This window comes from Melanotaenia boesemani, chromosome 2, assembly GCF_017639745.1.
Source record: "Melanotaenia boesemani isolate fMelBoe1 chromosome 2, fMelBoe1.pri, whole genome shotgun sequence".
Lineage (NCBI taxonomy): Eukaryota > Metazoa > Chordata > Actinopteri > Atheriniformes > Melanotaeniidae > Melanotaenia > Melanotaenia boesemani.
In genome coordinates, this window is record NC_055683.1 from 28952834 (window position 1) to 28978901 (window position 26068).

The following is a 26068-nucleotide window of genomic DNA, read 5'->3' on the forward strand; positions in this document are numbered from 1 at the left end:
AGGGTATGAATATAGATTTTAAAATGTCTTGAGGAGGTACAGTTCCTTGACATCACTTGAAACAACATATGGTTTTTGTGTTAGTCCCTGCCAGGTCTGGCAATGATGGCTCTGTTTATACCATGGCATGCCATATGTGGCCCAAATATGATTTGGTATATGTGGCCCAGATCTGTCCATGCCATATGCGGGCCAATTGTCGTTAAGCTCATGTTGCCCGTATCAGTCTCTTAACATGTGTTAAACACAAACAAGTCTTACTTTTAAAATGTATTTCTATGTGTCTCACTCACCACCACCCCACTCCTAATTCAATTTAGTTTTTCAGTATATAGCAAGTGCATTCAAACTCATAAACACACCACATCACATGCTCCAATACTTAATAGTATTAATACCGACAGAAAACTTTTTTTCCCCTTAGAATAGAATGGATTAAAACAGAGGGTCCTTATCTTACCCATTACTAAATTACACAACAACTTTGCGTTTGTTTGTTGAGAAATTAAATCTATCACTATTTTGCAGACTGCCTGCTAATGCCTCCCTGACAATAAACTAATAAAACAACAGAATGACCATTCGAGGGTCTTTCAGGTAATTGCAGACGACTCTGACAGTGGTACAAGACACAAGCCCCTGTGTTTGTTTCCTGGTGACTGCTGGCCCTTTAAGAGTAGCGGGAGGGGGCCCGGAGCATCTTGGCTGCGGTGTTTTTGTCTCCGACAGTGAGCGCTCCTGGGCCGAGAAGGCTGAAAGGATTTCCTGAAGGCAGGTAAGAGCAGCACTTAAGTTATATTTCCTCAGTTTGAAAAATATTTTGTCTGTCTTTGTCAGACTGTGTTTTAAAGCGCTTCACACGACGCGCCTTCCTGAGACTTCTTTTGTGAAGCGTCGGTCTTGCCCTTTCCGCCGGTCCTATTTCTCCGAAGTAACGGGTCCATGGTACCCCAAAACCACCCCAGATGCAGTTACACGTTTATAATTATTCATAAATGTTGAGACAAACTGGGTTTCGTAATATCGCTATAGCGTTTGTGAACCTTTAAAGGAATGTGTTGGTGAGTCTCGTGGTCGCTCCTTCAGTGCGTGCCTTTTTGTTTAGAGCATCATCGGAGGGTCTTCACGGTCGCGTGAAGCGCCTCTAACCAAAAGAAAATTATCTTTAATAATAGCCCACTTCTGCATTATATCATTTCTACATTATCTGAAAGTACGCCTGTTTTTATTGTAACGCGAGTTCATGGTGGACACATTTCTTGGGATTTATGTGTCTTGTCGTTGGAAAAGCTGTGCATTAGTAGCCCACCATTGTAAAATTCATTACATGGGCTGTGTTAGGTCATTTTCATAGCGCTCATGAGGAGGACTTCTTTTCCCCACTTCAACTTTTGTCTTTAGTTTGAGCAATGCGACGCACCTTTTTTTTCTTTTTTTCTTAAATTATCCGTTTCTTAACTGTCCTAAACGGAAAGAGATTTTGGTTTGTTTATTCATTGTTAGTTAACTTTTTCCCCTCATCATGCCTAATGCATGGTATGTTGCAATATCCCAACATCTTTAATTAGATTAAAAACTGAAAAACTCAATTAAGCTAGTAAGGACTCTTGGGAGAGGGTGGGTCCCAGGCATCCTGCGAGTTTTCATTACTTCCAGATGTTTTTCTTTGCGCTTCTTGCCTCAAATTTGCTGCTCTCGCCGGCTGTAGTAGGTCAGTCTTCACCAAGGGGAGGATGAAGTCTGAAGGAGGAAGGAGGTGAATGTCAGCAGGGCAGGTGGAGTGTAAACAAAGTAGATTTTACTTTTTTTCCCCACCAATTTCTCATACAAACAGATTTGTAAAATCTTAATAGAATGCCTATGCTAAATCTTATTATACATTATATTAATAGCATTATTTGTTTAAGAATCAGTATTCTATATTTTTATGTGACATATTTGCTAGATTGGTAAGTAAACATGTCAGATGCTGTTTTCATGGAGGACATGCAGAACTTGGCAGGATGTGGGGGTGTAGTCATCAGCCTGTTACACTGCATCATACAATACGCCACTGTCCTGCTGTTGTATAATGGCTTTCTGGATGTATTAAATCACCTAACTGGGAATATCTTGTAGCAGCTGCATGCTGATCCCTGTGTGGTCACATGAACAGGGGTAGTTGTTTATTACTCTGATGTACTCCCATATATTGTCTTAATATTCCAAAGCACTAAGTCTATTGTTGAATCTATTGTTTTCAGTTGTGGCTTAAACAAAAATGGAACATTATAGCTCTTGAAGGGATGCACTGTCTAGATATATAGTAAACCAAATAAGGTGTCATCTGAATATATTATAAGAGCTTGTGAGTTATGTGAAAACGGTCTATTCCTGGTGTATAGAGGGACCCCTGAGGAATTCACATCAGACAACTCTGGGAGTCCCCAAAACTGCAATTTGAGAGTCCTATGGTCAGGTCTGTGTGCTGCTGGAGTTTCCCTCTGCATTTTTCTTGGCTGGGCTGGAATGTGATTGTCTCATCATTGCGTTCGGGCCCAGGGGTGCTGGGGTGGAATGCAGGGCTATAAACCCCATTTGCACACATGGGCCACACGCCGGGCACTTAAATGGTTTAGTGAGGCTAATGAAATTACACCCTAAACCTTCATCAGACAGTCTGTCACTGTCTTTGGTCTACAACAGATTATCTCTTCTGAAAGGTTTTACTGCCTAATCAATTAACTGTTCTGTTAAAGCAAAATACATCATTATTACTGTGTATTTTCCATCCCTTGCAATGAGGAATATTTGTAATATAAGGTCTTGTTATGTTGTTTATGGGCCAAGTTGTTTTTGTTTTTTTTTATTATGCCTTCAGATAAACTATCCAAATCAGAAATTAACAAGAACCCTATTCGTTTGCTGTTTCTTTTACCCAAAGCAGTCTTTGTAAGTCATTATTACTATCACTGCATAGTTCTAGGGCATTTAGACAAGACGTTTTGTGCAAGAGATGGGTAAGCTTATAAGCTGGGGATAACTGTAAGACCCAATATTACCTTGGTAATGCCTGCCTGATGAGGCAAACACAGCAAGTTAAAACTCCTACTTATCACTGTTCATTACCAAAACCAGTGTAGTGACTATTGTGAACATATGGTCAAAATCTGGCTTTTAAAGTCTTACAGAATTCATTATCTTCATGAATAATCTGACTGATCCTCTTTTAAGAAAAGCCAAATGGACTGTTCTGTCCAATAAATTACATAAACATGTTGGAGTAGTCAATGAGGGTGAGTTTTCTTGTCCCATTTTGATGTATTTGTGTCCACAGAGTATTTTGTATCAACAGGTCGTTCATATCAGGAAGTAATTGATCAAATCTCTGAGAGTTAACCACTTAACTGTATTACCACCACAGAGAGACTATACTTCCTCCGCTTTATTGCGCTGTCAACTGTATACCAAAACACACACTGGCATGAGCTTTTAACCCCAACAGTACCCTGATTTGTTCTCCCCAAGTTTGACTCTCGCCTGGTCTTTATCATCCTCCCCTCCAGATATTACATTTTCTTCCAAACAGAGAAGCACTTTGCCTCTCTGCTCGCCATCAGTCTTAATCTCCACCTCCACAACTGCTCAGGAATTTTCTCTGAAATACGTTTTTTTTGCCAGTGTGTCTTTTTCCCGGTGCCGCTCAGCTCCACCCTTGCTCAGTTTCCTGTTGAAGGTCAGCACAATGACCAATAGCAGACTGGCGGGTGTTTACTCTGCTCCTGTTCCAGGAGTAATGTGAGCTGGCCAGCCCCTCCTTTTGGCCTTACTCTAGCTACCACCAGACTGTTCCAGCCCAGCAGCGTCTGCTTCACCACACCACCACTCTTTAATGTGAAAAACAGGGCTTTTTGCAAAAGGGCAGAGGTGACATCCCATCGGGTAATGATTTCACTGTCCTGAATTTAAAAGCCCACATTAGTCAAAAACCACAGAAGTGGTCCCTCCAGAAGTGTTGGAACACACTGTATTACCATGTTAATATGACCTCATCTGGCTCCAGTGCACATGGCGAGGGCTCTTTCTGTCAAGCTGTGACGTATTTTGTTCAGTAACATCATGCTTGGTAACAACAAAAAGATTTGTTGTAATTTTTTCTGATTTGTTATTCAGTCAGGAGAAGTCGGTTGAACGAAGCCTTCTGTGTTGCATAGAAAGGATGGAGACACTGAAATCTAAAGAGATATCTCAGCAACTTTGTCTTCTTGAATGACCTTTGCATAAGGCAGAAGGAATCTTCTTTTTTGTTGCCTGTTAGTCTGATGGGGGACAACTAAAGCAACAATGGGTTTTTTTCTTAGTTTGACTAAGTGCTATTTGTTAAAGAATTCTCTATTGTCTGTCTATTTTGGGAGGATGGATTATATGAATGATAGTAATCTTCTAGGTGGGGCCCTTGTCAGACAATGAGAAACTTTCCTCTAAAACTTTATTTACTCATTGAGGAGCACTTGTAGCTGTCTTTGTGATCTTCTGATGTTATTCCACCATTAAGAGCAGCAGACTAAAGTTCAAACTTGAGAACTTGTTTGTTCTCATTTGAGAAGTTTCCATCTAAAAATCCTACAGCATTTCTTCATTTTTCCCCCTCCTCTTGCAGTTCTGCCTTTCTTCCTTCACATTCCCACTGTTTTTTTCCCACTTTACCTCATATACATTAACGGTACTGCTCTCCTCCGCTTTCTCCCTCTCCTACCGCTTCTCCTTTTTCTCCTTCTCATTGTGAGCTGTCCGTCTTGTTACTTTTACTCCTGGGCTGGGAGGAAGTGACTGTGTTGTCTTTGTGTCCATGGGGAATACAGAGATGAAAACCCTTTTCCTGTAACCCTTTCCTCATCAGATCTCAAGCTATCATCTCTGTTGTGCAACATCAATTAGGTTGGTATGATGATAGAGGTTTATAAACTGACAGCACTGAGGGAATGAGAGCGTTTCTGCACCAAACTATCACAAGAAAAGTGAGATTTTGTCAGAAGGCTGTTGCCAAAGTTTTGTAGACAAATTAAAAACGATTAAATCATTTGACCTTCATATAATTTGTGCCCTTACCAGAATAAATCAGCTTAAGCTGTGTTTGCTGATCTGTGGGGGTCTTTAGAACTCAGACAGTGTTGATGTATTGAGATCTGTGTGTTTTCATGTGTTGTGTGGGAGGCGATGGGAGTTTAGTTAGTCTCCTCTGTTGCGTTTGGTATTTATCTTACAGAAGTATTCACCATCTGTGCCAACACAGTGTTTACAGCTATCAGCATTCAATGGTTTTGTCTTTCTTCTTTTAGTTTGAGAGAAATCTTTTGTGTTGATACACTGTAGAAGCTCCTACAATCATATCGGACTATATGATATATAATCTTTTCCCACTTGTTGAGTTTGGGGTCTCTCTAGATGTAGACATCAGTGATTTAGTGGACATCATGCTTTTTTCTTGCTGTCTGTCAGTGTGTGGGTCCGTAACAGCACCTCATCAACCGTTTGTTTGTTTTGAGGCAAATTTCCTTGCCGCACATACACACACTGTTCCTCTCAGTCTCTCTGTTTCTGAGATGCCCCTCCTTGCTTTCTATTAAAACCAGCTGTGGAGCTTGGAGCTCAATGAATGGCTCTTTGTAATTTGGCTGTCGCTCCAGTCCAAAAGATCTGTTTCTCCCACCAACCTTCCACCCTCTGTTGTACTGGCATGACAACATTATGAAACAATGGACTGAACAACAGCAAGTCATGTTATGATTTTATGCAAAGGTCACCCATCAGTGATTTTCAGCTTGTGCAGCCTTCAGACAAAATGTCGACCACTCTTACGAAGGAGCCTTACGCTGAGCTGCCAAAGTATGAGAATCAGCAGACACTGTCATGCAGCTTAACCAATGGACACTCACACAGTACTTAAGTCTGTTTTTTCCATGAAGGCAGTGCTCATGAAATCAGCCTGCGTCTGTGCAGGTGATGGCGGTTCCCACCAACATGGAGGGTGTGTGTCTGTGCAACTGGATTTAGGAGTTTTAGTCACACAAGTTAGAAAACAGCACATTACCCAGTCACATGGCAGAAAAACTCCCGCTCCCGGCCTTGAATTGATTAGAGTGCCCTGAGCCAAAGTGAGGGAAGGGGGGTGGGTGAAAGTGTTTCAGTAAGCTGGGAGAGGAACATGGATCAGCCTTCATCCACAATGTCAGAGCAACTGGCATCTCATGAGGGTATATTCTTCACATCCGGCTTGTCAGTCAAAACCACTGGAATGCTTTGGTATGTTTTTTCTAGCTTTGCAACCTGTGTTTATAGTCTTGCAGGGGCCACTGTTTTGCAACCTGTTGTAAGTCCATTTTTATCTGTGTGTCAACAGAGCTGTACACCTTTTAATGAGGTTTAACTGATGTATCTTGATGACTGAGTCCAGATATCGTCTTTGTTTTCATTTTTCTAGGCCTCAAATTGCTACAGTAAGGCAGTGACAGCCAAAGTTCAAGTTTCCTTTATTCTTTTTTTTCCCCCACAGGTGCTGACTGTAAGAAGGCAAGTACAGTATAGTAAAGGAGAGGAAGGAGCCTGGGGAGGAGACATCCCATCCTCGCAGTGCAAGCAGCTGGTATGAGGCAGAAACTAAATCCCTTCTTTCCTAATTCACAAACCATTCCCAAGCTTTTGCAAAGTAGCCATCAACAAAGCCTGAGAGTCTGTAAGGCAGTGGAAAAATCCATAAAGATTTTTCCAGGCTGTTGGAAACAGTTGTATTTCTTACTTAGCAATACTGAGCTTTAATCCTTTGTAATGGCAATAATAATAAGATGACTTAATGAATGGAAGTAATGAGTCTGATAAATTTAGGAGAAGTGAACTCAGTATATGGCCTGGTATTTCAAATGACTTATCAGGGTGGTCTCAATCCTCTGACACACCAAAGAGACAAGGATGTTTATACATGATGTAAATCAAACCCAGTTGTAAAGCCCTCAGATGTGATGTAAGAGTTTGAACATAAATAAATAAACCTGGATGCACAAAAAACTATTTATGCAGCAGGGTGATGAAGTCACAGCATAATGCATTTATTCTCGTGACATCTTACAGGACATACCACAGACATGTATTTTGTGCTGGATGACCTGCATCTTGCCCCCCGAGGGTTGGCTTAATCTTAATAGCAGGGAAAGGAGGGAGTAGACCATGGTTTAGCTTCCTTTAGCATGGTATGCAGTTGTATAAGAAGTGTGTGTGTGTATGTGTGTGGGGTAGGGGTAATTTGGGGGGCAAAGCATTTGTCCTGGATTAGACTGGCCAGGAAGAGTCACCAGAAGAATTGCAGTATGGTGCAGAGGAAGAGTAAACACTGGTTTCTGTTCAGATCTCATCTCAAAGGAAGTCTGTTTTAGAGCCTAAGGAGAGGAAAGAAGGTCAGCCACTCCACCCTGGCCATTCTCAGACACACGGGGGAGTTCATACATACTAACACGTCTGAAACACCCAGTTTGCTACGGATTGAAAAGCAGATGTGAAAGCATGATGGCATCGGTATTTTTAGGGGGGGAGGTTATGTGGGAGGAATGGCTCCCAGAAAAACTGATTTGAAACACTGACCAATAAAAAATGTTAAGATATGAATTTAAGGTTAAAAAAGAAACACTGCATTTTGGATTCATGGGACATTGAGTGGACAACATCATCCTTCATGTCTAGCTGGGTTGTTTAGTTACTTAAACTGCCGGCTCTAATTATATCTCATCAACTGTCCCCTGTCAGTGCTGTCCTCCACCCTCCTGCCCACATACTGTCACACAGCGTCTCACTTCCAGACACTCTTGTGTCCTGCTCTTACTTTCTCACACATTTTGTCATACTGACACTGCAACACATAATCAGTTTGACACCTACATTTGCGATAAACACTCTCAAAATGAAAGATGAAGGCAGCAAGCCAAAACTCTGCCTTGTAATGTTTCATGATAGTATTCAAGTTCAGTAAGAACATCTTATCTTTAATGAAAGAAGGATTTTTTCAGTTAATTTTTTTCTCCACAGCCTTCATACAGTATGTATGAAGGCTCTTTTAATTTATATCTGGGCCATCTGAAAAATTCCTCATGTGTTAGCTGAAAGATAGTTGGCTTATTGTTGGTGCCCCATCAAATTAAATTAGCCAATGTGATTCCTTCTTAACACTGTTGAATGAGAAGTGCTTTAAACTCCTACCATTAAAAAGGGTCTGTATGCGAATGCATACAAAATTAACATGGCTCTATTGGGTGTGGTCATCTTGACATGGAAAGGTGATGAAAGGATACAGATAAGGGGAATCACACCAAGAAATTTAACTGACTACAGCACTTCAGAAATACCAAGTCAATTTAGTCAGTGTTTCCAAGTGCCCTACTTTTTACAATTGAGTGAGCACAACTGAGGGTCACAAGACATGAGAGGGAGCAAAAAAACGAAATGGCCTTAAACTGAATCCTACTGAGTGTGCCTTAAGAAAGAAACTTTTCATATTAGCTTCCTAAAGCCTCAATAATTTAAAGATGTTCAACGGACTAATACTGTGGGTGGCTTAAACATTTCATTCCCTGTTCCCACAAAGTGATGACCTAGAAAGTTAATCTTTTCCAAGCAGACACAAACTCTTTGAAACTGGCTTGGAGGGAGGGGGGGTGGGGGGAATCTCTAAATGGTTGCTGGCAGTGTGTTGCTTTCTGTGAAAGAAAAAAACAATATTTTGTTTATAGAAATCAAACTCTTTTAATTTTGGAGTGAAAAGGACATTGAAATAAGTTTCAGCAAGTCACTGTTCTTTTTGTTTTTGGCAGTGGAAAAAAGAGAAAAGTGACCAGATTAAACCTCCTGATCATCAGCTGACATTAAAGAGAGGGAGACAGGGGCAGAAAAGCATAAAGCAATGACAAATAAAAAAAAAGAAACTTGTGGTAGGTGATATTTAAAAAACAAAACAAAACAAAGAAACTAGAGAAAGCAGGAGCAGAGACTGTGTGCAAACCCGAAATTGTGAGGCGAGGTTAGTGCGCACAGATGATTCCTAATAAGGTCGTAACTGGCAAATCTCTGTCCTGGAATCAGCTGCCAGGAAACTTTCCCCTCTCTTCTCCGAATGCTATGAACAGAAGCAAATACACAATTGTGCTCCAAAAAACGAACAGCTTAAATCAGGCATGGAGGCAAGAGGGTGATGTAGTGAAAGAAGCAGTAAAGCTATCCCTCACCATCATGCAGAAAGAACAATATGGCCAAAAATGGAAATAAGTTTTGGCCAGGACTCAAACCATATACAGGAAAGGGCAGGCTCTTTGTAAACACAACTCTTGTTAGGTTGTGTTTTATGTCAGATATTTGCATATCATTCCATTTCATTAGTCTGTGTTTCTATTCAATATGCTCTATTGTAATTTCAGCTTGTCTGTTTTCCCACAGGTGAGAGTTTATGTGATTGAAAAGCAGCCACAGGTTCATTATGGCTCAGGTGCTGCACATGGACCCCAGCTTCCCAGGTGCTGTCTGTATATTTATTTATTTATTTATTTATTTTTTACAGTTTATAAATATAAAGTCACGATGTTATAATGATAATAATATCATCTAATCAATGTAAATAAAAATATATAAGTAGTGGTGAAAAGAATAAACATGACTGAAAAAATTAGATAAATAAACAAAACAAGTAAATATATGAAGACTTTTTTTTCTTGATAACATATCTCTCTGGCCAACTTCCGATTTATTTGTAAATATTTATTGCAGAAGCCTTTTAATTTCTTTTTCCACACTTATTTTCCATCAGAGACTATTGCAGCTTCTTATAATAAAATAAAAAGGCATTGCTATCTGACTGAATGACCAGATACAAGTTTGTTGTGGACAGTGGAGCTAAACCAGTGTAGCATCAACCCATTAACTGTTTTGTTTGATTCAGTTATCAAACAAAACACTGTACCCCTGATTTGAATAGAAGGAATAACTTGAAAATATGCCTGTTAACAGAAATCCAAAAGCCTCTCAAATAATTAAGTTTTTTCCTTAGAATATGGCTATTATAGAAACATTAATAAATTATACTTATTTAAGTATTTAGGTTGGAGACCTAACCTGGCGTTGGAGCCAATACACCATTTCACTTTGTACCTTGTTTGGGAATAGTTTTAGAGCACAAACATAAATACACAGTATTCCAGAAATAATGCTTTTTTTCTAAAGTCTGAGCTCAAGATTAGACACAGATTTCCGTTTGTTTAAAGTTGATTTCCTTCCCCTACAGGGAAACTCAACCCGCCTGCTCCTCCTTCTCTGCACACCAAAGAACAGGAGGCACCCTACTCAGTGGAGACCCCCTATGGCTACCGTCTGGACCTAGACTTCCTCAAATATGTTAACGACATTGAAAAGGGGAACACTATTAAGAAGGTGCCTATCCAACGCCGGCCACGCTATGGCTCCCTGCCTCGTGGCTATGGCTACGCTGGCTCCTGGTGGACCTCCACTGAGTCTCTGTGCTCAAATGCCAGTATGGACAGCCGGCATTCCTCCTATTCCTACTGTGCTCCAGGCTACCACACATCACAGAGGCCTAGCTTTAGTACTGCTCGGGTAGAAAAAACGCTTTTAGACGCTCGCAGGAAGCTAGAGGAGGAAAAAGAGGGGCGAAGATTTTCCAACCTGGGCAGCATGCATAGCAGTGTAGCAGGTTCTAACACCTCCCTCAGCAGTGCACACAGCTTCAACCGGGCACAGGGTGGAGGTGGATCCTTTACTCCCATGAGCTCCGGCCTGTCTACCCCAGTGACTCCAACCCCTGCCCACTTGCAACATGTCAGGGAGCAGATGGCTGCGGCTCTCAGGAAAATAAAGGAGCTTGAGGAGCAGGTGAAGACCATCCCTGTGCTCCAGGTTAAAATCTCTGTGTTGCAGGAGGAGAAAAGGCAGCTCAGTGTCCAACTCAAGAGCCAGAAATTCCTTGGGCACACTCTGGGTTTCAGCCGAGGTCGTCCCCGTGGGGAGCTCTACATTGATATCCCAGAGGAAGAGGTGAGCAATGGAGCTAAGAATAACAAGACACCAGGGCCAATGTCTCCAACCACACCTGAAGGCTCCAAGCAAGACTCAGGGTGTGAGATTGAAGACACAGTGATTGTGGGTGGCGCGCGACCAGATGTAAAGCGGGAACTTCGCACGATCGGAGTGGGACCAGAAGACATTAGGGGCACTCGTCATGTTGGGGTTTGGGTTCGAGAAAAGGATCTGGGCCTGAAGCCTGAGACAGAAGCTCTCAGAGATCATGTAGGTCATCTTGAGGGCAAGTTAAAGAGGACAATGCAGGAGCTGCAGGCTGCACAGCAGCAAGTTGCAGCTGTACAGAAGACCCCTCAGGCAGAGCATCCAGTAATGGCAACTAGCATGGGCTGGCAAGAACCACAAGGCTGCAGTCTGCACACACTGGTCAGCTTCACGCAGCAGCCACAACAGAGGGAAAAGAGAACTGTGGGGATCCAGGTGTACACACTAGAGAAGCCTACTGTGGTGGAGGTGGGCACGCGGCTCCGGGCGGAAACCTGCAGTTCTCCACCTCCTCAACCAGTGAGTGGGGTCGCTGAGAGTCACCACAAAGGACAAACTGAAGGTCTGACTTCACTTGGTATTGTACGCCAAAAGAAACTGAGTGACCAGTTTATTAACTGTATATGCAATCAAACACAATAACTTGTGAAACTTGAAAAGTTTAGTATTTAATGAGTGTTTGACATTTAATTCACTGCTATTGTACTGGATTGCATTAGAATATGTTTACTGTAGCATTTACTTTGTTGCTTTCCTTCTCAAAAATGTAAAAAAATGCAAATAAAACATATAAGATCAAATATAAAAGAAAAGGTTTTAAAAATTTCTCTTCGTTTTTCAGAGGCTCCCCTTGAATTGCCAATTGCAGTCAGCTCCAAGCAGGTACGAGATGTCCTGAGAAGCGGGCTGTCCACCTCAGTACCTGTGTCTAATCCAGCAGTTGCTGTAACATCCGGTAATCAGACTGGTTTAGTGCATCCTAAAGAAGAAGCATATACAACCAATGACTATGTCCAGTCGCAAGAGGGTTCATCTAAAGCAGGTATATGGACTGAACTCCTTCATCAACATGCTAACTTCTTTTGACCATGTTATATTCCTGTTGTATGGTTAACTGATGGAATCTTTTCTTCTAGCCTCATCTCCTCAGTCTTCTCTGAGATCAATTATGAAGCGGAAAGCAGAAGGTGAACCAGGTTCTCCCACTACAAAGAAAAACCTACAGTTCATTGGAGTCAATGGAGGGTAAGTGCCTCTTACTGTAGATCTGCAGTCAATAATTTATTTCCACTGAGCACTGCGGCTATTGGAGCCAAGGCTATACAGTGGGATACAACATAGAAAGACAAGTAAGAAAAAATAAAGTCAGTATTTGATATTAACAATATTAATAGTTGCAAATATTCTGAGCTGTGAATTAGTGAGAAGTCCCTTTTCTTACAGCTATGAGTCCACTTCATCGGATGATAGCAGCAGTGAGAGCTCAGATGAGGGGAGTGACTCCAGTGAATACCATGAAGCCAGAGAAAAACTACCAGACACTAACAACCAGCACCAGCAAATAACCCATAACAAGACTTCACAACCACAAGAAGAAAGCACCAGCGTACCTCAACAAACTGCAGTCAAACTACCAGCTGTCACAGAGTTGCAGCAGAGTCCCAGCCAGCCTGCAACTGCAGACACAAGACTGTCTGACAAAGCTCCTTTGTCACCAGCAACAGACTCTGTTGCACAAAAATGTGCCTCACAGCAATCAGCACCAGATTCTACATCAGCTCCTCCATGTCCAGCCAAGGATTCTGCTTCTGAAGAGACTGTGGACCAATTATCAGAAAAGCACACCCTAACCCAGGAGATCACATCTACTTCATCCTCTTCAAAAATCACTGAATTCACTCCTGGGCAAAACTCCATCAAGTCTTCAGATACCTGTTCTTCATCAGCATGTGTCACTAAGACCACTGAGGTTATCAAGCAGCAGCACACCATCCAGTCAGTGACATCTGCAACCCAGAGTCAGTCACAGTCCAAGCCAGCAGCTGAGAGTATTGCAACTGACACTGCAACAGTATCTTCAAAACAAGTCAGGTAAACATACGTAAAATTACAGACAATCTGGAATTGAAGATTAAATCTATGAGCACCCATTGCTAATGTTGTCTTTATGTCTTTTATAGACTGGAGCTGAGTGAAAGCTTGATTTTAGCCTTGTATGCCCTGCAGAAAGCCCTGGGGGAACCCAATGCCTTCAGCCACCAAGGAGCAGTACGTGTTGAATTTAATTTACTCATTACTTCTTTCTGGGAAATCCAAAAATGTCAAATTTGAAACGGTTTTCTCACTGTAACAACTAAAGAATGCTGCTGTTATATAACATTTGACCCATTCTTTATATAAAATGAGTTATATTTAAAAAATATCAAATAGAACAACTTACAACACAATTCTAAACTATTTTTTCTACAATTATTAGACATTCTTCCTTTTCTGAAAGAGCAAACCACATTTTCTGTGTACTTCTTTAGTGGTTTGATCTCCAACAAGTGCTTGTGTGTCAAGTGTTTATTTGCTCTAAACATCCTCATTGTGTCTGATCTCAGAGGGCAGCCTACACCACTGTGCTGCAGGAATGGCTGCGAGTGTCCTGTCACAAAACAGCCGACACAGCTGTTGTCAAGGCCTATATGGACACCTTCGCCTCAATCTCCCCTCAGCTGCTGGAGTTTGTGATCAACATGGCAGATGGCAACGGGAACACAGCGCTTCACTACACCGTCTCTCACTCCAACTTCCCCGTGGTGAAACTTCTGCTGGACACTGGTGAGCTTTTGCATATATATTTTGCGTTTTTATGTATGAGAAAGGACATGTGAAGTAAAGGAAAATTACTTTTATTTCCATTCAAAATCAAATGTCATCACTTAACAGTATAATTTAGAAATATTAATCTGTTCAAATTAGGTTTAAAATTGTGATTTTCTTCTAATTGATTTGTAGTCTGTGTCATGTCCTGTATCACTCAGCGTCAAACAAGCCTTAAAATAGATCTGTCCCATACATGTCCATGTTTGGGCTGTTGGATCACCTGTCATACTGATTTCCATCTTTACCTGACAGGCCTATGCAATGCTGACAAGCAAAACAAGGCAGGCTACACGGCCATCATGCTGACGGCTCTCGCTGCCTTCCACTCTGACAGCGACCTTCAGACCGTCCTGCAGCTGCTTCGCACAGGGGATGTCAACGCCAAGGCCAGCCAGGTGCGCCCTCTACTGCTCATTAGATTTCACTGCATCTCCACCGTCCACCATCCAAGCTGTATATTATTTCCAGATGCTTTTCAGAATTACACGTTTTCTTAAAAAGTGCTAGCGTAGCTTGAACACAAAGGGAAACTCGGCAGCAGCAACTTGGGTACACACTGAAGAAATCAGAGTGAACTCTGAATAATCTGTGTTTGTAGGCTGGCCAGACGGCGCTGATGCTGGCAGTGAGTCACGGTCGAGGGGACATGGTGCGGGCGCTGCTGTCCTGCGGAGCTCAGGTTAACATCCGTGATGACGATGGCTCCACTGCACTCATGTGTGCCTGCGAACACGGTCATGTGGACATTGTTCGTCAACTACTGTCCATCCCAGGCTGTGATGCCACACTCACTGATAATGTAAGCGTCTTTGTTCCCTTTTTTTCCACACATCCACTCCAAATCCACCATCTCACCAGAAGGATTTTGTTTTGTCAAACAGGATGGCAGCACTGCTTTATCCATTGCCCTGGAGGCCAGTCAGAATGACATTGCTGTACTCCTGTATGCTCACCTCAACTTTGCAAAGCCTCCTTCCCCTGTAAGTATTGAAATGCTTACACAATCTTCAGAGTTAAGCCTTAGCTGCAACATTTAGCAATTCATGGAAAACAACAAACATTGCAAAGTTGCAACGTTGCAGTAATTAAGAGATGTTTCTTGACCTAGCTTTAATTGTTGTAAGGATGGTCCTAATGATTTGAACCCTCGGCCATTACTATTGCAGTGACCCATTTAGTATTCTAATGCTTTGCTGTTTTATTTATTATTACAAGATATATAAGATTCTGTTATTATAAGAATCTTAAGCAGCTAGTATTAATCAAACTTAATCCATAATGCATTTTGTGGAACCCACTACTGTTTTGTTGGGGAAAGCAGGATAACAAAGTAACTTCCATATGAATTCAGAATGTAATAAGACGAGGTGTGTCTCTCACTTTATCTTCCAGTAAGCTTGATGTTGTGGCTGTAACCTCTAAGCTTCAAAGTTAGGAACAGTTTTATTTTATTTCTTTTTTTATTCATTTTTTCCAGGTTTCTCCGAAGTCTCCTCTCTTGGGTTCCTCCCTTCCTGCTGTTGAACCAAAATAAACAACTCCAGCTACGCAGCTATTCCACAGATGTTTCTTCATCCATGTAATTTAGAAAAACAATGAGTTTGTCTGAGTCTTTCACCCTGAATGATTTAGGTACATTATAATGTGCAGATAATGGCATGACAGATTGCACCATCCTCACCATAAGTTTTTTTTTGTACACAGTTGTCTTTTTGTAACCTCAGCAGTGATTGAACGTATGTAGAAAGATGAAGTGAAGGTGTTGCAGTTGTTAATCATCTGTCTTGCCATGCAAACGTTTAGTTGTCTGCACTGTCTGTTACAAGTTAGAAGTGTTTTACCAAATTTCATTATGCAGTTCATTATTATACACCTTTTTCCTGTTTTTTTTTACTCCACATCAGTCTCATATTAGTTTTTAATAGGGCTAAGTGTGTTTGTTGTAATCTGTACAATAGCTGTTACAAAGTATAATTATTGTGTGTGACCATTACTGCCATTTGGAATAACAAAAGCCACCCCTGTTAGATAAGTGTCCTTGCATCAACTAGTCATTGGTGCTACTAAATAATAACACAAAACACACCACCTCAACCATACATCAATATTTTTACACAAAACTGATTTATGCCAGAGTATTTTTGTATTGACACATTTTTATTCTGACTCAATTCAGGACCTACCAGGATCATTATTTTATTTCCCAACCAGGAGTTGACTTGTTACCAGAAGACAAACTTTGATTTAAAGTGTTGGCTTTGTTTCACAAACTCTGCCAATAGATATATCTCTTCCATCAACTCTGAGACAATAAACATTAACACTGGTTTTTTTTCATTATGAAGGAGGAAAGAGGTTACATATGAGGTTAATGATTCGGTACTGTGCTTTTTATATTTATCTACACCCCGAACCCAAAAACATCTGGACACTGTATTACATGTAAATAAAAACTAAATGCAGTAATTTGCAAATCTTAGAAACAGTCATTTCATTCCCGGTAGAACATTTAAAACATCAAATGCAAAAAATGAGACAATTTAACTCATGACAAATATATGGTCTCATTTGTAATATTTGACCCGTTTTCTATGTTTTGAATAAAAAAGCTGTTTCTAAGATTAGCTGATTAGCTGATTGCATTTTGTTTTTTTTTTATTCACAAATTAGTGTCCCAACCTTTTTGGAATTGAACTGGGGTGGTAACATCTGAGGGTATTTAGGTTGGTGTTTAGAAAGGATCGCAGTTTATCTGTGTGTATTGTGTGCTATAAGATCTAAGAGGACTTCACTGATGAATAACTGAAAGCACTGGTGAAACTGGGAAGATTTGTTGGGAAACCAGAAAGTGAGAGATTTGGATTTTAAAGCATGCTCCATGTAAGATATGAATATTGAAATAATATATGTTAGTATTAACTTGTAATTATCATGCCTAAAACCGAAATCTTTGAACAAAAGTTCATAGGCTATTGATGTCAAAATTTCTATTACTTTTTAAAGATTTTTTCACAATTTTCATAATTATGTTGAGTGATTAAATTTTTAAACTTTATAATTTTTTTTTTTATTTAAGTACCTATCTTTTTATACATGTAGAATTTTTTAATCTCACTTATGTAATCACACAGCTAGTTTGATATCTGATGGTTTATGTAAAATTCTAGACTGTGTCTCTTCTAATTTGTGCATTTTGAAAAAGAATTAATAAATGTGGACCACAAGTTTCTTTTTTCATTTATTCAGAATGATAATTTTCGCATTTGTGTTCTTACAGATTTGTCAGATGAGTCCATTAAAACCACTTTAAGGTCACTGAGTGGTGCGTACTATAGAAGCTACACTAGAGGGCGTCCCACAACAATCAGCTGCAGGAGTTTAATTCAGTATCAACATACCAACAGTGGTGCAAAGTTGCTTTAGAAGAAGCATTTTCCTGTAATGATGCATTTTTCATATGAGCATTAAATTTTTATATAGATAAAATAAATAAATAGATAACTTAGTCTAACTTGATTCATACTCTGTATCATTACATATGCAGTGTTTTTTCATGATTTCTCAAGAAAAGAAAAAAATCTGTGAGACATCATAACAAGAGGCCATTCTGTATGGAGTTAACATGATCTTTCCCCAGTACTCCAGTGTATGTTACGTTAAACAGACCTGAGGAGTGAACTGTTAAACTCTGCAGTGGGTTGGTGATCTGCCCATGGTATATCATGTCTCTTCTCTGATAGCAGCTGGTATAAGTTCCCTGCAACCCTGAATTGGATTAAATGGGTATAAAAAATAGATGAATGGTATGTGACAGATAAAATGATTGCATATTTTTACAGTTCACTCTGGCAAAGGACAGAAGCGGAACATGCTTGATAAAGTATTTCCAATTATGGTAAAAAGAAAAAAGAAATAGGATGACTCAGCTGTACGTATTGTGTGTGCATTTGGGAAAATGATGCTGACATGACAAACAGAGGAATATGATGACATCCCTCTTTTAAAATTAACCCTGGTGGCCATTGAGGAGTTTAAAGAAATCAGTGAGACCCTAGTGGTATAGCATAGCTAATATAAAGTTATTACTTCTATTGTTAGGAGAAAATAAAAAGGTCAATTTCTTTAAAAATTAGGGGCTGATTCTGCAACAACCTCACATTTATTTGACCTCTTCACAAACAACGGTGCAGTCATCTGGAGCAAGCTGACACTAATCCCAATCTATGAGATAAACACTGTCACATCAGCATCTGGTCTCTTCAGACAGCTGCTTCTTTGGGAGGAGTTGATGAGATAAGGAACAACTGGAGCCATTGCCCTAAGTCTTAAAATGAATGCTTGAGTCATGTTTAAGACCAAAGATCCCTGTCAGTCAACTGAAAGTGATCCAGATGTTTAAAAAATACACTAACTTTCCTAAATTGCCAATTCAACCTTTCTGTGAAAGTGGAATGAGTGAATGAGTTCAGTTATAAACTCTGTTAAACCTTCTGAAAAGAAAAAAACTAAACATGTCATTTTGTTTTCTGTTATAAGCAATTAAAAAAATTACTTCTCTGTTTGGTTCTGACAAAACCCATTACGTTTTATGTAAAATAAATCTAACCTCTTGTGTGGTGTCCACTACAATTGACATGAAGTTAAGAAGACTTAAAGCACAACAAAGTTAGTTGCAAAAACACTGTATTACACACGACTATCGTCCTTATTTTTACTTGTCACACTATAATAGTGTGATAACTCCAAAATGGCTGGTGGAGATGTTGCTACAATATTTGTGTAAATATTTTCATACAAGAATCACACAGGTGGAAATATATTCTTTACTTAACTATATACTGAGGAATACCTTGGTAAAGATCTAGTCCACATTGATTTTGATTCTATTTTCTTCTACATCTGACAATGTAACTACATATAAATACATTCAGGGTGTCAAGGACATTAAGTGGCAACTCAGGAAAATTGTACAACTCAGCTGGTGTTAACGATCTAATTAATACTTAATGGTATGTAGAAAATAAAACTATAAATTCATTTGATAATTACGCAAACATTTTGGAGCTATAACGTCCTTTCTCTGCAGGTGGTGCTTCTATACATGTGTGTGTTTGAGGGTGTACAGGGTTCATTGGAGCAAATATTACATTTGCGTATGGACTAATTAATTAAAAATTCAATAGTTGAAGATTTTACCTGAATATAGTTGTCAAGCAAAGATGTTTGGATTTCACTAAACTTGCACATATTAACATTCCCAGTTTTAAATCTTCTTGCTACGTGCTAGATGTTTTTGCAGGATTTTGTTTTCCAAATTTTATTTAGAATCTGTTTCATATTTTGTTCTTGAGAACAACATGATAATATATGTCATCTGATTGCTGTTGCTATTTTCTGATTTATGGAATTTTAAAAAGGTGAACCATAAAAACCTTTGACTCCTAAATGTCAGTATATGAAACAAGCGTGTCCTACAGAGCTTTGTTCTGTATTCAAATTATTGTTCTAAAGTTGTTTGTGAATTTGCACAGATAGGGATTACTTTATTTAAATGTTATATCAGCTTTAAAAAAAAAACTTTTCAAACAAAAGATAGTTATTTTTATACATAATAAAGGAGTTCATTGAATTTTCTAGTATTTTAGTAATTGGTGTTGTACCTCAAAGGTGCACTTGTGTGTGAGTGTGTGTGGTGGGGGACAAACCCACTAAATGTGTTTTACATTCTATTTAATTCATACGTTCAGTTTTCAAGATTGTCCAGTTGTTCCTATACAGAAGACGGCAGCTTGAAAACACAACACCATCAGCTGAACCAGAAAAAGAGTTATCTGTTCACCATATGTGGATCCACCCATGCAGCTACGGTGTGTGTCTTAGATAAGATTCAGAAGCAGCTCGTGTTGGCAGGAAAAGCAGAAACTGGCTTTACTTGTCCAGTTGGAAGGTTTCCAAAAAAATCTATTAATATTACTTGATTGCAGAGCTTAGATTTGAGTTGAATCAATGGTCCATTAATGTTCACAATTTCTTTTGTTATTTATTATTATATGAAACCTGGATTAGAACTGCATCTGAGCACTAATATGAAAAACCTTTTTTTGTTTTGTTTTTTTTTTTGTTTAACAAACTAACATTTTGTTTTTGTTGAAATGGCTCAACTTCAAATCTGTCAAAGGTTTTCAAATCTCTTGACCCTACTTGATATGAGCTGTAATAGCATATGTTGTATCAATGTCTTGATGGTAACTTTCAATGTGCACACAATGGGATTTAATACAGCATCTGGAAGCACATAGAGACCCCAAAGGTTTATTGTATCTCACAAATGAATGAGTTGCAAAATTTAGACCGCCTGTGGGTGTTGATGGGTGTGTATGGGCTCTGTCTCGGACATAAAACCCTCATGGTCTTCACTGATCACGGTACTCAACTAACAAACAGGTGCAAAATGACTAGTCTCACTGCTAAGGACAAAGACGCTGTCAAAGCCTTCTGGGCCAAGGCAGCTACCAAAGCTGATGACATCGGACATGATGCACTGTGCAGGTAAATATTACCAGAAATTGATTGAAATCATCAATGTTTATTTATTTATTTATTTGCGCACATTTCCCATCAACCGTTTTCATGTTTTTACGCAGGATGCTGGCAGTATACCCTCAGACCAAGACCTACTTCTCCCACTGGAAGGACTTGAGCCCCGGCGCTGCCCCGGTGAAGAGGCACGGAATGGTTGTGATGAAAGGAGTTGCTGAGGCTGTGAGCAAGATCGACAACCTGACTGCTGGTCTCCTGACCCTCAGTGAGCTGCATGCCTTCACTCTGCGAGTGGACCCTGCCAACTTTAAGGTGAACAGCCAGAACTTTTAACACAAATTTCTCTAAAACTTTGTTGCATGAAAAATGTACAGGGTTGTCACTATATTAGATTTCTTTGGCATAACCCATTATTCTGCTCACTGTGGTTGAAATAATAATCATTTGAGTATAGGGATATTATGTAGCACCTGAATAACAAGATGTATGAGGAAAAACCAGACAAAAAACAAAAATCTGCAATTATAGCCTCTGTCTATTTTGTTTTTCTCAGATTCTCTCCCACAACATCCTTGTGGTCATGGCCATCTTGTTCCCCAATGACTTCACTCCTGAGGTCCACGTGGCTATGGACAAGTTCCTGGCTGCTTTGGCCCTGGCCCTGTCTGAAAAGTACCGATAAACAGCAGGACTAAACGATGAAGATGCATGAATTTGGTCTGCATATGATTAATAAACACATGGATGCAACAAAACAAAACATGAAACTGTTGTTGGTTGGTTATTTTGTTGTTCTCTTTTTGCATTTGTTTAACACTATACACAGATTAAAAACACCAAAGCTGTTCAGCTGATATAGCAACTGTATAATATTGTGCTTTTATATTCCATATATTTATTAAGTCCAAAGATGTCTGTCCAAGTCCAAATTAATTGATTTTTTTTGGGGGGGTGTTTCACTTCTGAGTTGGACTGAGTTAAGCTTGAGTTCAATTAGGCTTTATCCAAGAGCTGAGACTATCTCTGTCTTTCACTTATCTGTTTACGTGCACTTTTGTCCATGTCTTTCATAGCTAGTTCGGTACTGAGCTGGAACCATGAGTTTGATTTAATGGCAGTAGGGTTTCAAAGCTACCAAAATACCTCAGAGTTCAGGCAATCAGACATCTGAGGATACAAGTGTTAAATAAATAGATCTATTTCTTACTAAATGAACAGAAGTGCTTGTGTAACCTATGATGCAGGAATATCTGACTTTGGAAAAGATCTTCAGAATGGCACATTTAAAGTCTGTCCACTTGGCCGTTTTCTCACCTCTTACTTTTCTGTCAGAAGATGCAATATTAACTTTTCCAGCCCAAGATATAGCCTAGGAAAGCCCAATGAATGAACAGAAAATAATTTGATATGAGTCTACAATAACTATAAAAAGGGCTATCTGTGCTGTCCTTAAAACAGAGGAAATAATCAGTGAAATTGTCACCTAAAATTAACTTTATAAAGCATTGGTTGAGAAAAAGTCAGTCCAACATAGTGAGTGATAAATATTTCAATTAAATAAATACTTGTTTTAGTGCCAAGTTACTCCGAGTGATGATGGTGCCCAAGCTGCTTATTAGAGCTTTGTTTTCCAAATACATTTACCCTAAATTTATGTCAAAGTGAAAACTTATGAATCATATTAAGACAAGGATAAATGATCATAATGAAAAGCAGAATAAAAGAGGAGGCATGGATCACAATGGGGTGAAAAGCAAAATTCAACAACACACACACACACACACACACACACACATATATATATATATATGGACAGAAAATATTTACTTTCCCCTACACTACAAAATGTTTGCTTTGGTGTCGGTAGGCTATTGAACAAATACGGAAAATATACAGAAAAAGTAAAACAATTAAAATAGCAGGGGGAAGGTAAGTAGAGAAACTATTTTCTGACATCTCATATTGATTGTCAAGGTGCACTTACGTCCCATGTTTCGGCTATTTGGTCGTCACTGTGTACAGTAAACTGGGAAGATAAATAATCACTTTGAGTTGGCAAATTTACAACTTGCAAATCTGTCTTGAATCTGTTTTTCTTCTTCTTGAATGTTTGCTTTGTTGAAGGTTTATGGACTTACATTTAGACAAAAGAAACAGCTACAGTGTTACTTTATAAACATCCTACTTGGAAAATGACTGAGTATTTTGTTTAGGAGTATCTGATAAAATAATTAATTTTCCTCTTATTAGATTATCATTTATTACATGTGAATTTTGCTATAATATATGATTTATTATAAGTCGTTCTGGCCATAAACTAGATAACATTTCTCCAGTGTCACTTCAGAAAGATTTCTGTTTTTCTTACACAAACTGACTGGATGCAGCTTGTGTTCAACTTGAACGGTGCCTATCTTGTGGGCGGTGCTGGGTGTGTCCACATTTTGTCTCCGGCATAAAACCCTCACGGTCTGCACTGAGTGCTGTACTCGCCCAAAAAAATTTAAGACAAAATGACTAGTCTCACTGCTAAGGACAAAGACGCCGTCAAAGCCTTCTGGGGCAAGGCAGCTACCAAAGCGGATGACATCGGACATGATGCACTGTGCAGGTAAATATTACCAGAAATTGATTGAAATCATCAATGTTTATTTATTTATTTATTTGCGCACATTTCCCATCAACCGTTTTCATGTTTTTACGCAGGATGCTGGCAGTATACCCTCAGACCAAGACCTACTTCTCCCACTGGAAGGACTTGCGCCCCGGCGCTGCCCCGGTGAAGAGGCACGGAATGGTTGTGATGAAAGGAGTTGCTGAGGCTGTGAGCAAGATCGACAACCTGACTGCTGGTCTCCTGACCCTCAGTGAGCTGCATGCCTTCACTCTGCGAGTGGACCCTGCCAACTTCAAGGTGAACCTCCAGAGCTTTTAACACAAGTTTCTCTAAAACTTTGTTGCATGAAAAATGTGCAGGGTTGTCGCTATATTAGATTGACTTTTTGGGTTGAGTCTGTTTGTTTGCTTTTTTTGACTATAAAAAGGAACAGCTTTAACATAATTCACTGCCCACATGGGTTGAAATAATATTTCTTATATTTATATTTATTATATTTCAAATATTAATCATTTGAGAAGGGATATTTGGTAGCACATGAAAAGCAAGCCGAATGAGGGAAAACTGGACGGAAAGTAAAGATCTGCCATTAAAACATCTGTCTTCTTATCTTTTTTTCCTCAGATTCTCTCCCACAACATCCTTGTGGTCATGGCCATCTTGTTCCCCAACGACTTCACTCCTGAGGTCCACGTGGCTATGGACAAGTTCCTGGCTGCTTTGGCTCTGGCCCTGTCTGAGAAGTACCGATAAACAGCAGGACTAAATGATGAAGTTGCATGAATTTGCTCTGCATATGATTAATAAAAGCATTGAATGCAAAAAAATATGTATGGTACATAAATATATTGTTTGCTGGTTCTTTTGTTTTTCATCTGTTTAACACCATCCAGGAAAGATTAACACTACTTAAAACAGGGCATGCACTGTATTTTCCGTAGCAAGAGAAGAAGTCCAAATATTGTCCAACAGCTTTTCATTTTTAAAGTGAGTTGTAGTTGATTAGGATCAAGCAAAAATAAATAAATTTTAATTAAAAAAAATTTAAATAATGATGTTTAATGTTACATAAGCAGCACTAAGGGAAATTTGTGTTTAGCCGATTATTTATCCCCTTTAACAATAACAATTGGTGTTGTATTATACATTGTTGAAGCCTGATTAGTAATCTCTAAGAAGGTATCTCATAAGGATCGGGCTTCTGTGGAATAAACACCACAGCTTAACGTGAGGGGTTGCTCCCTCCACCAATTTATTGTGTCCCATTTTTAAATTTGTGATTAATTGACATAATGATCAAATTCAGTTTGCCAGAATGAAGGAGCAAAGTGCAGTGTGTTACATTAACAACAGTGATGGATGCTCTTTGAGGACCCCATCTTTTTCCCTTAAAATTGTGCAAAATGGCTTAGTCCACACCGCACCGCTCGGCTCAACACATACAGCGCAAACAACCCATACAAGACGTGAAGGTGAAAGTCATGTGTTTCCCCAAGAAAGTCAAGTATCAGAAAATGGATAGAAAGCGACATAAGAAAATAAAGTGAGGATGCCGAAGCTTCTCAGTAATTGTTTGGAGTAGAGAGGTGGACAACATAGATTAATCACGGTCAGAAATTTATTTAACTTGTTACCACAAATCATTTGACCCCCCCCCCCCCCTCTCTCTCTTTCTCTATATATAAACAGCTTAACATTGTATAGATATTTTAGTCTTTTCCCAGTGATCAATCATAGCATATCTGGTATCAGTGGATTCCCATTAATTTCTGGATTGTGAAGATACCACTGTCATCACGTAATCTGAAAAATTAATAAAATAAAATAAAACAAAACAAAACAATAAATACACCAGACCCCAAAATCTATAATGTTTTTAACACATGATCTATTGTAATTTTTAAATTAATCAAATAAAACAGAAGAAAAGAATAATACCATTTTAAGGCCATGATGAATTATGAATAAGACAGTGTCTGATTATTATAAGCCATGGTGCTCTTGAGTCTGTTATATGTCTGATTAAAAAAAATATCTGACCTTGAAAACGGTGTAATGACCCTGGTTACCGCATGACTCTATTGTCTTTAGTGGTATAGCCTAGCAAGTTCTTATTGCACAACAATCATACATATTAAACCTTTCAGTCCGTTTCAGATGCAGCAACAGGTCAATTGTCATGTACTGCACTGAGGATGTGAGATAAGGTGAGCTCATGTAGGCAGTTCAGTTAATCAATATACTATCAATAATCAGCTGATTCAGATGAAAGAATTTTAGAAACACCTACATCAGGTAACCTTTTTCTATTGTAAGTCATGTTATAAGCAGGTTAAGCTAATCTTGCATCTATCTAGCTTGTTTGGTTTTTCCTTTAGGATGTACAGAGAAAAAGAGAAACGGAGAAGATGCAAGTGAAGAAATGAAAAGTGGAGGTTGCTCTGAGGAGGTTGATGAGATAAAAAGAAGAGGAACAGGAAGACAATGGGAGGCAGAGCAATGCAGAAACGTGTCTGCCAGATGAACCATGACTGTGGTCAAAAAAGCCATTTTGCCATTTATAAGTTAACCTAAGATTGTATTTTTGTCTTAGGAAGATTATGTGTGAAAACCATTCATCAAGTCAGAACAGGGGCCTACTAAGATGGTTTGTACACAGGGCCCAGAATTCTGTGCTAAATCCCTGGGTAGAGCGCTGTCATGCTGGAAGATGATATCAAAGAAGTAAGAGTCATCAAAGAGAAGAAGGCGTTTGCTCCCAGAATCTTATTCACATAATGTCTGTTTATCAGTGAGATGCTAACAAGGTGCCAGTCATCAGCACACACCAGCAGCACATGAATCTCACATCAAGATAATACCAAAAGTGGTACAACCCACATGCTTAATTGTGTTTATTTGTTTATCAGAAGGATGATTCTTGCAAGTTATCTAATGGTAAAGGTGACTAAT

At 39.3% G+C, this 26068-nt stretch overlaps 3 protein-coding genes across 4 annotated transcripts; all 3 read left to right on the top strand.

Moving 5' to 3' along the window:
• Window positions 1–651: 651 nt before the first annotated feature.
• kank2 (KN motif and ankyrin repeat domains 2) lies at window positions 652–17183 on the top strand. Of its 2 annotated transcripts, none has more exons than XM_041973136.1 (13): window positions 652–775; window positions 6533–6622; window positions 9454–9530; window positions 10295–11653; window positions 11933–12133; window positions 12228–12336; window positions 12535–13182; window positions 13272–13359; window positions 13695–13914; window positions 14212–14354; window positions 14558–14758; window positions 14841–14939; window positions 15437–17183. In XM_041973136.1, exons 3-13 carry the CDS (start codon window positions 9494–9496, stop codon window positions 15491–15493), a joined length of 3162 nt encoding a protein of 1053 aa, XP_041829070.1. In that variant the 5' UTR covers window positions 652–775; window positions 6533–6622; window positions 9454–9493; the 3' UTR covers window positions 15494–17183. The 2 variants fall into 2 exon arrangements, with proteins under 2 accessions (XP_041829070.1, XP_041829080.1); XM_041973146.1 differs by lacking the exon at window positions 652–775 and adding an exon at window positions 6170–6282.
• A 3227-nt stretch (window positions 17184–20410) lies between these two features.
• Window positions 20411–21181, top strand: LOC121629450 (hemoglobin embryonic subunit alpha). Its single transcript, XM_041969111.1, has 3 exons — window positions 20411–20508; window positions 20604–20811; window positions 21053–21181. The coding sequence occupies exons 1-3, from the start codon at window positions 20411–20413 to the stop codon at window positions 21179–21181; spliced, it is 435 nt and encodes a 144-aa protein (XP_041825045.1).
• A 1714-nt stretch (window positions 21182–22895) lies between these two features.
• LOC121629418 (hemoglobin embryonic subunit alpha-like) lies at window positions 22896–23930 on the top strand. Its single transcript, XM_041969108.1, has 3 exons — window positions 22896–23110; window positions 23206–23413; window positions 23741–23930. Exons 1-3 carry the CDS (start codon window positions 23013–23015, stop codon window positions 23867–23869), a joined length of 435 nt encoding a protein of 144 aa, XP_041825042.1. The 5' UTR covers window positions 22896–23012; the 3' UTR covers window positions 23870–23930.
• Window positions 23931–26068: the final 2138 nt, after the last annotated feature.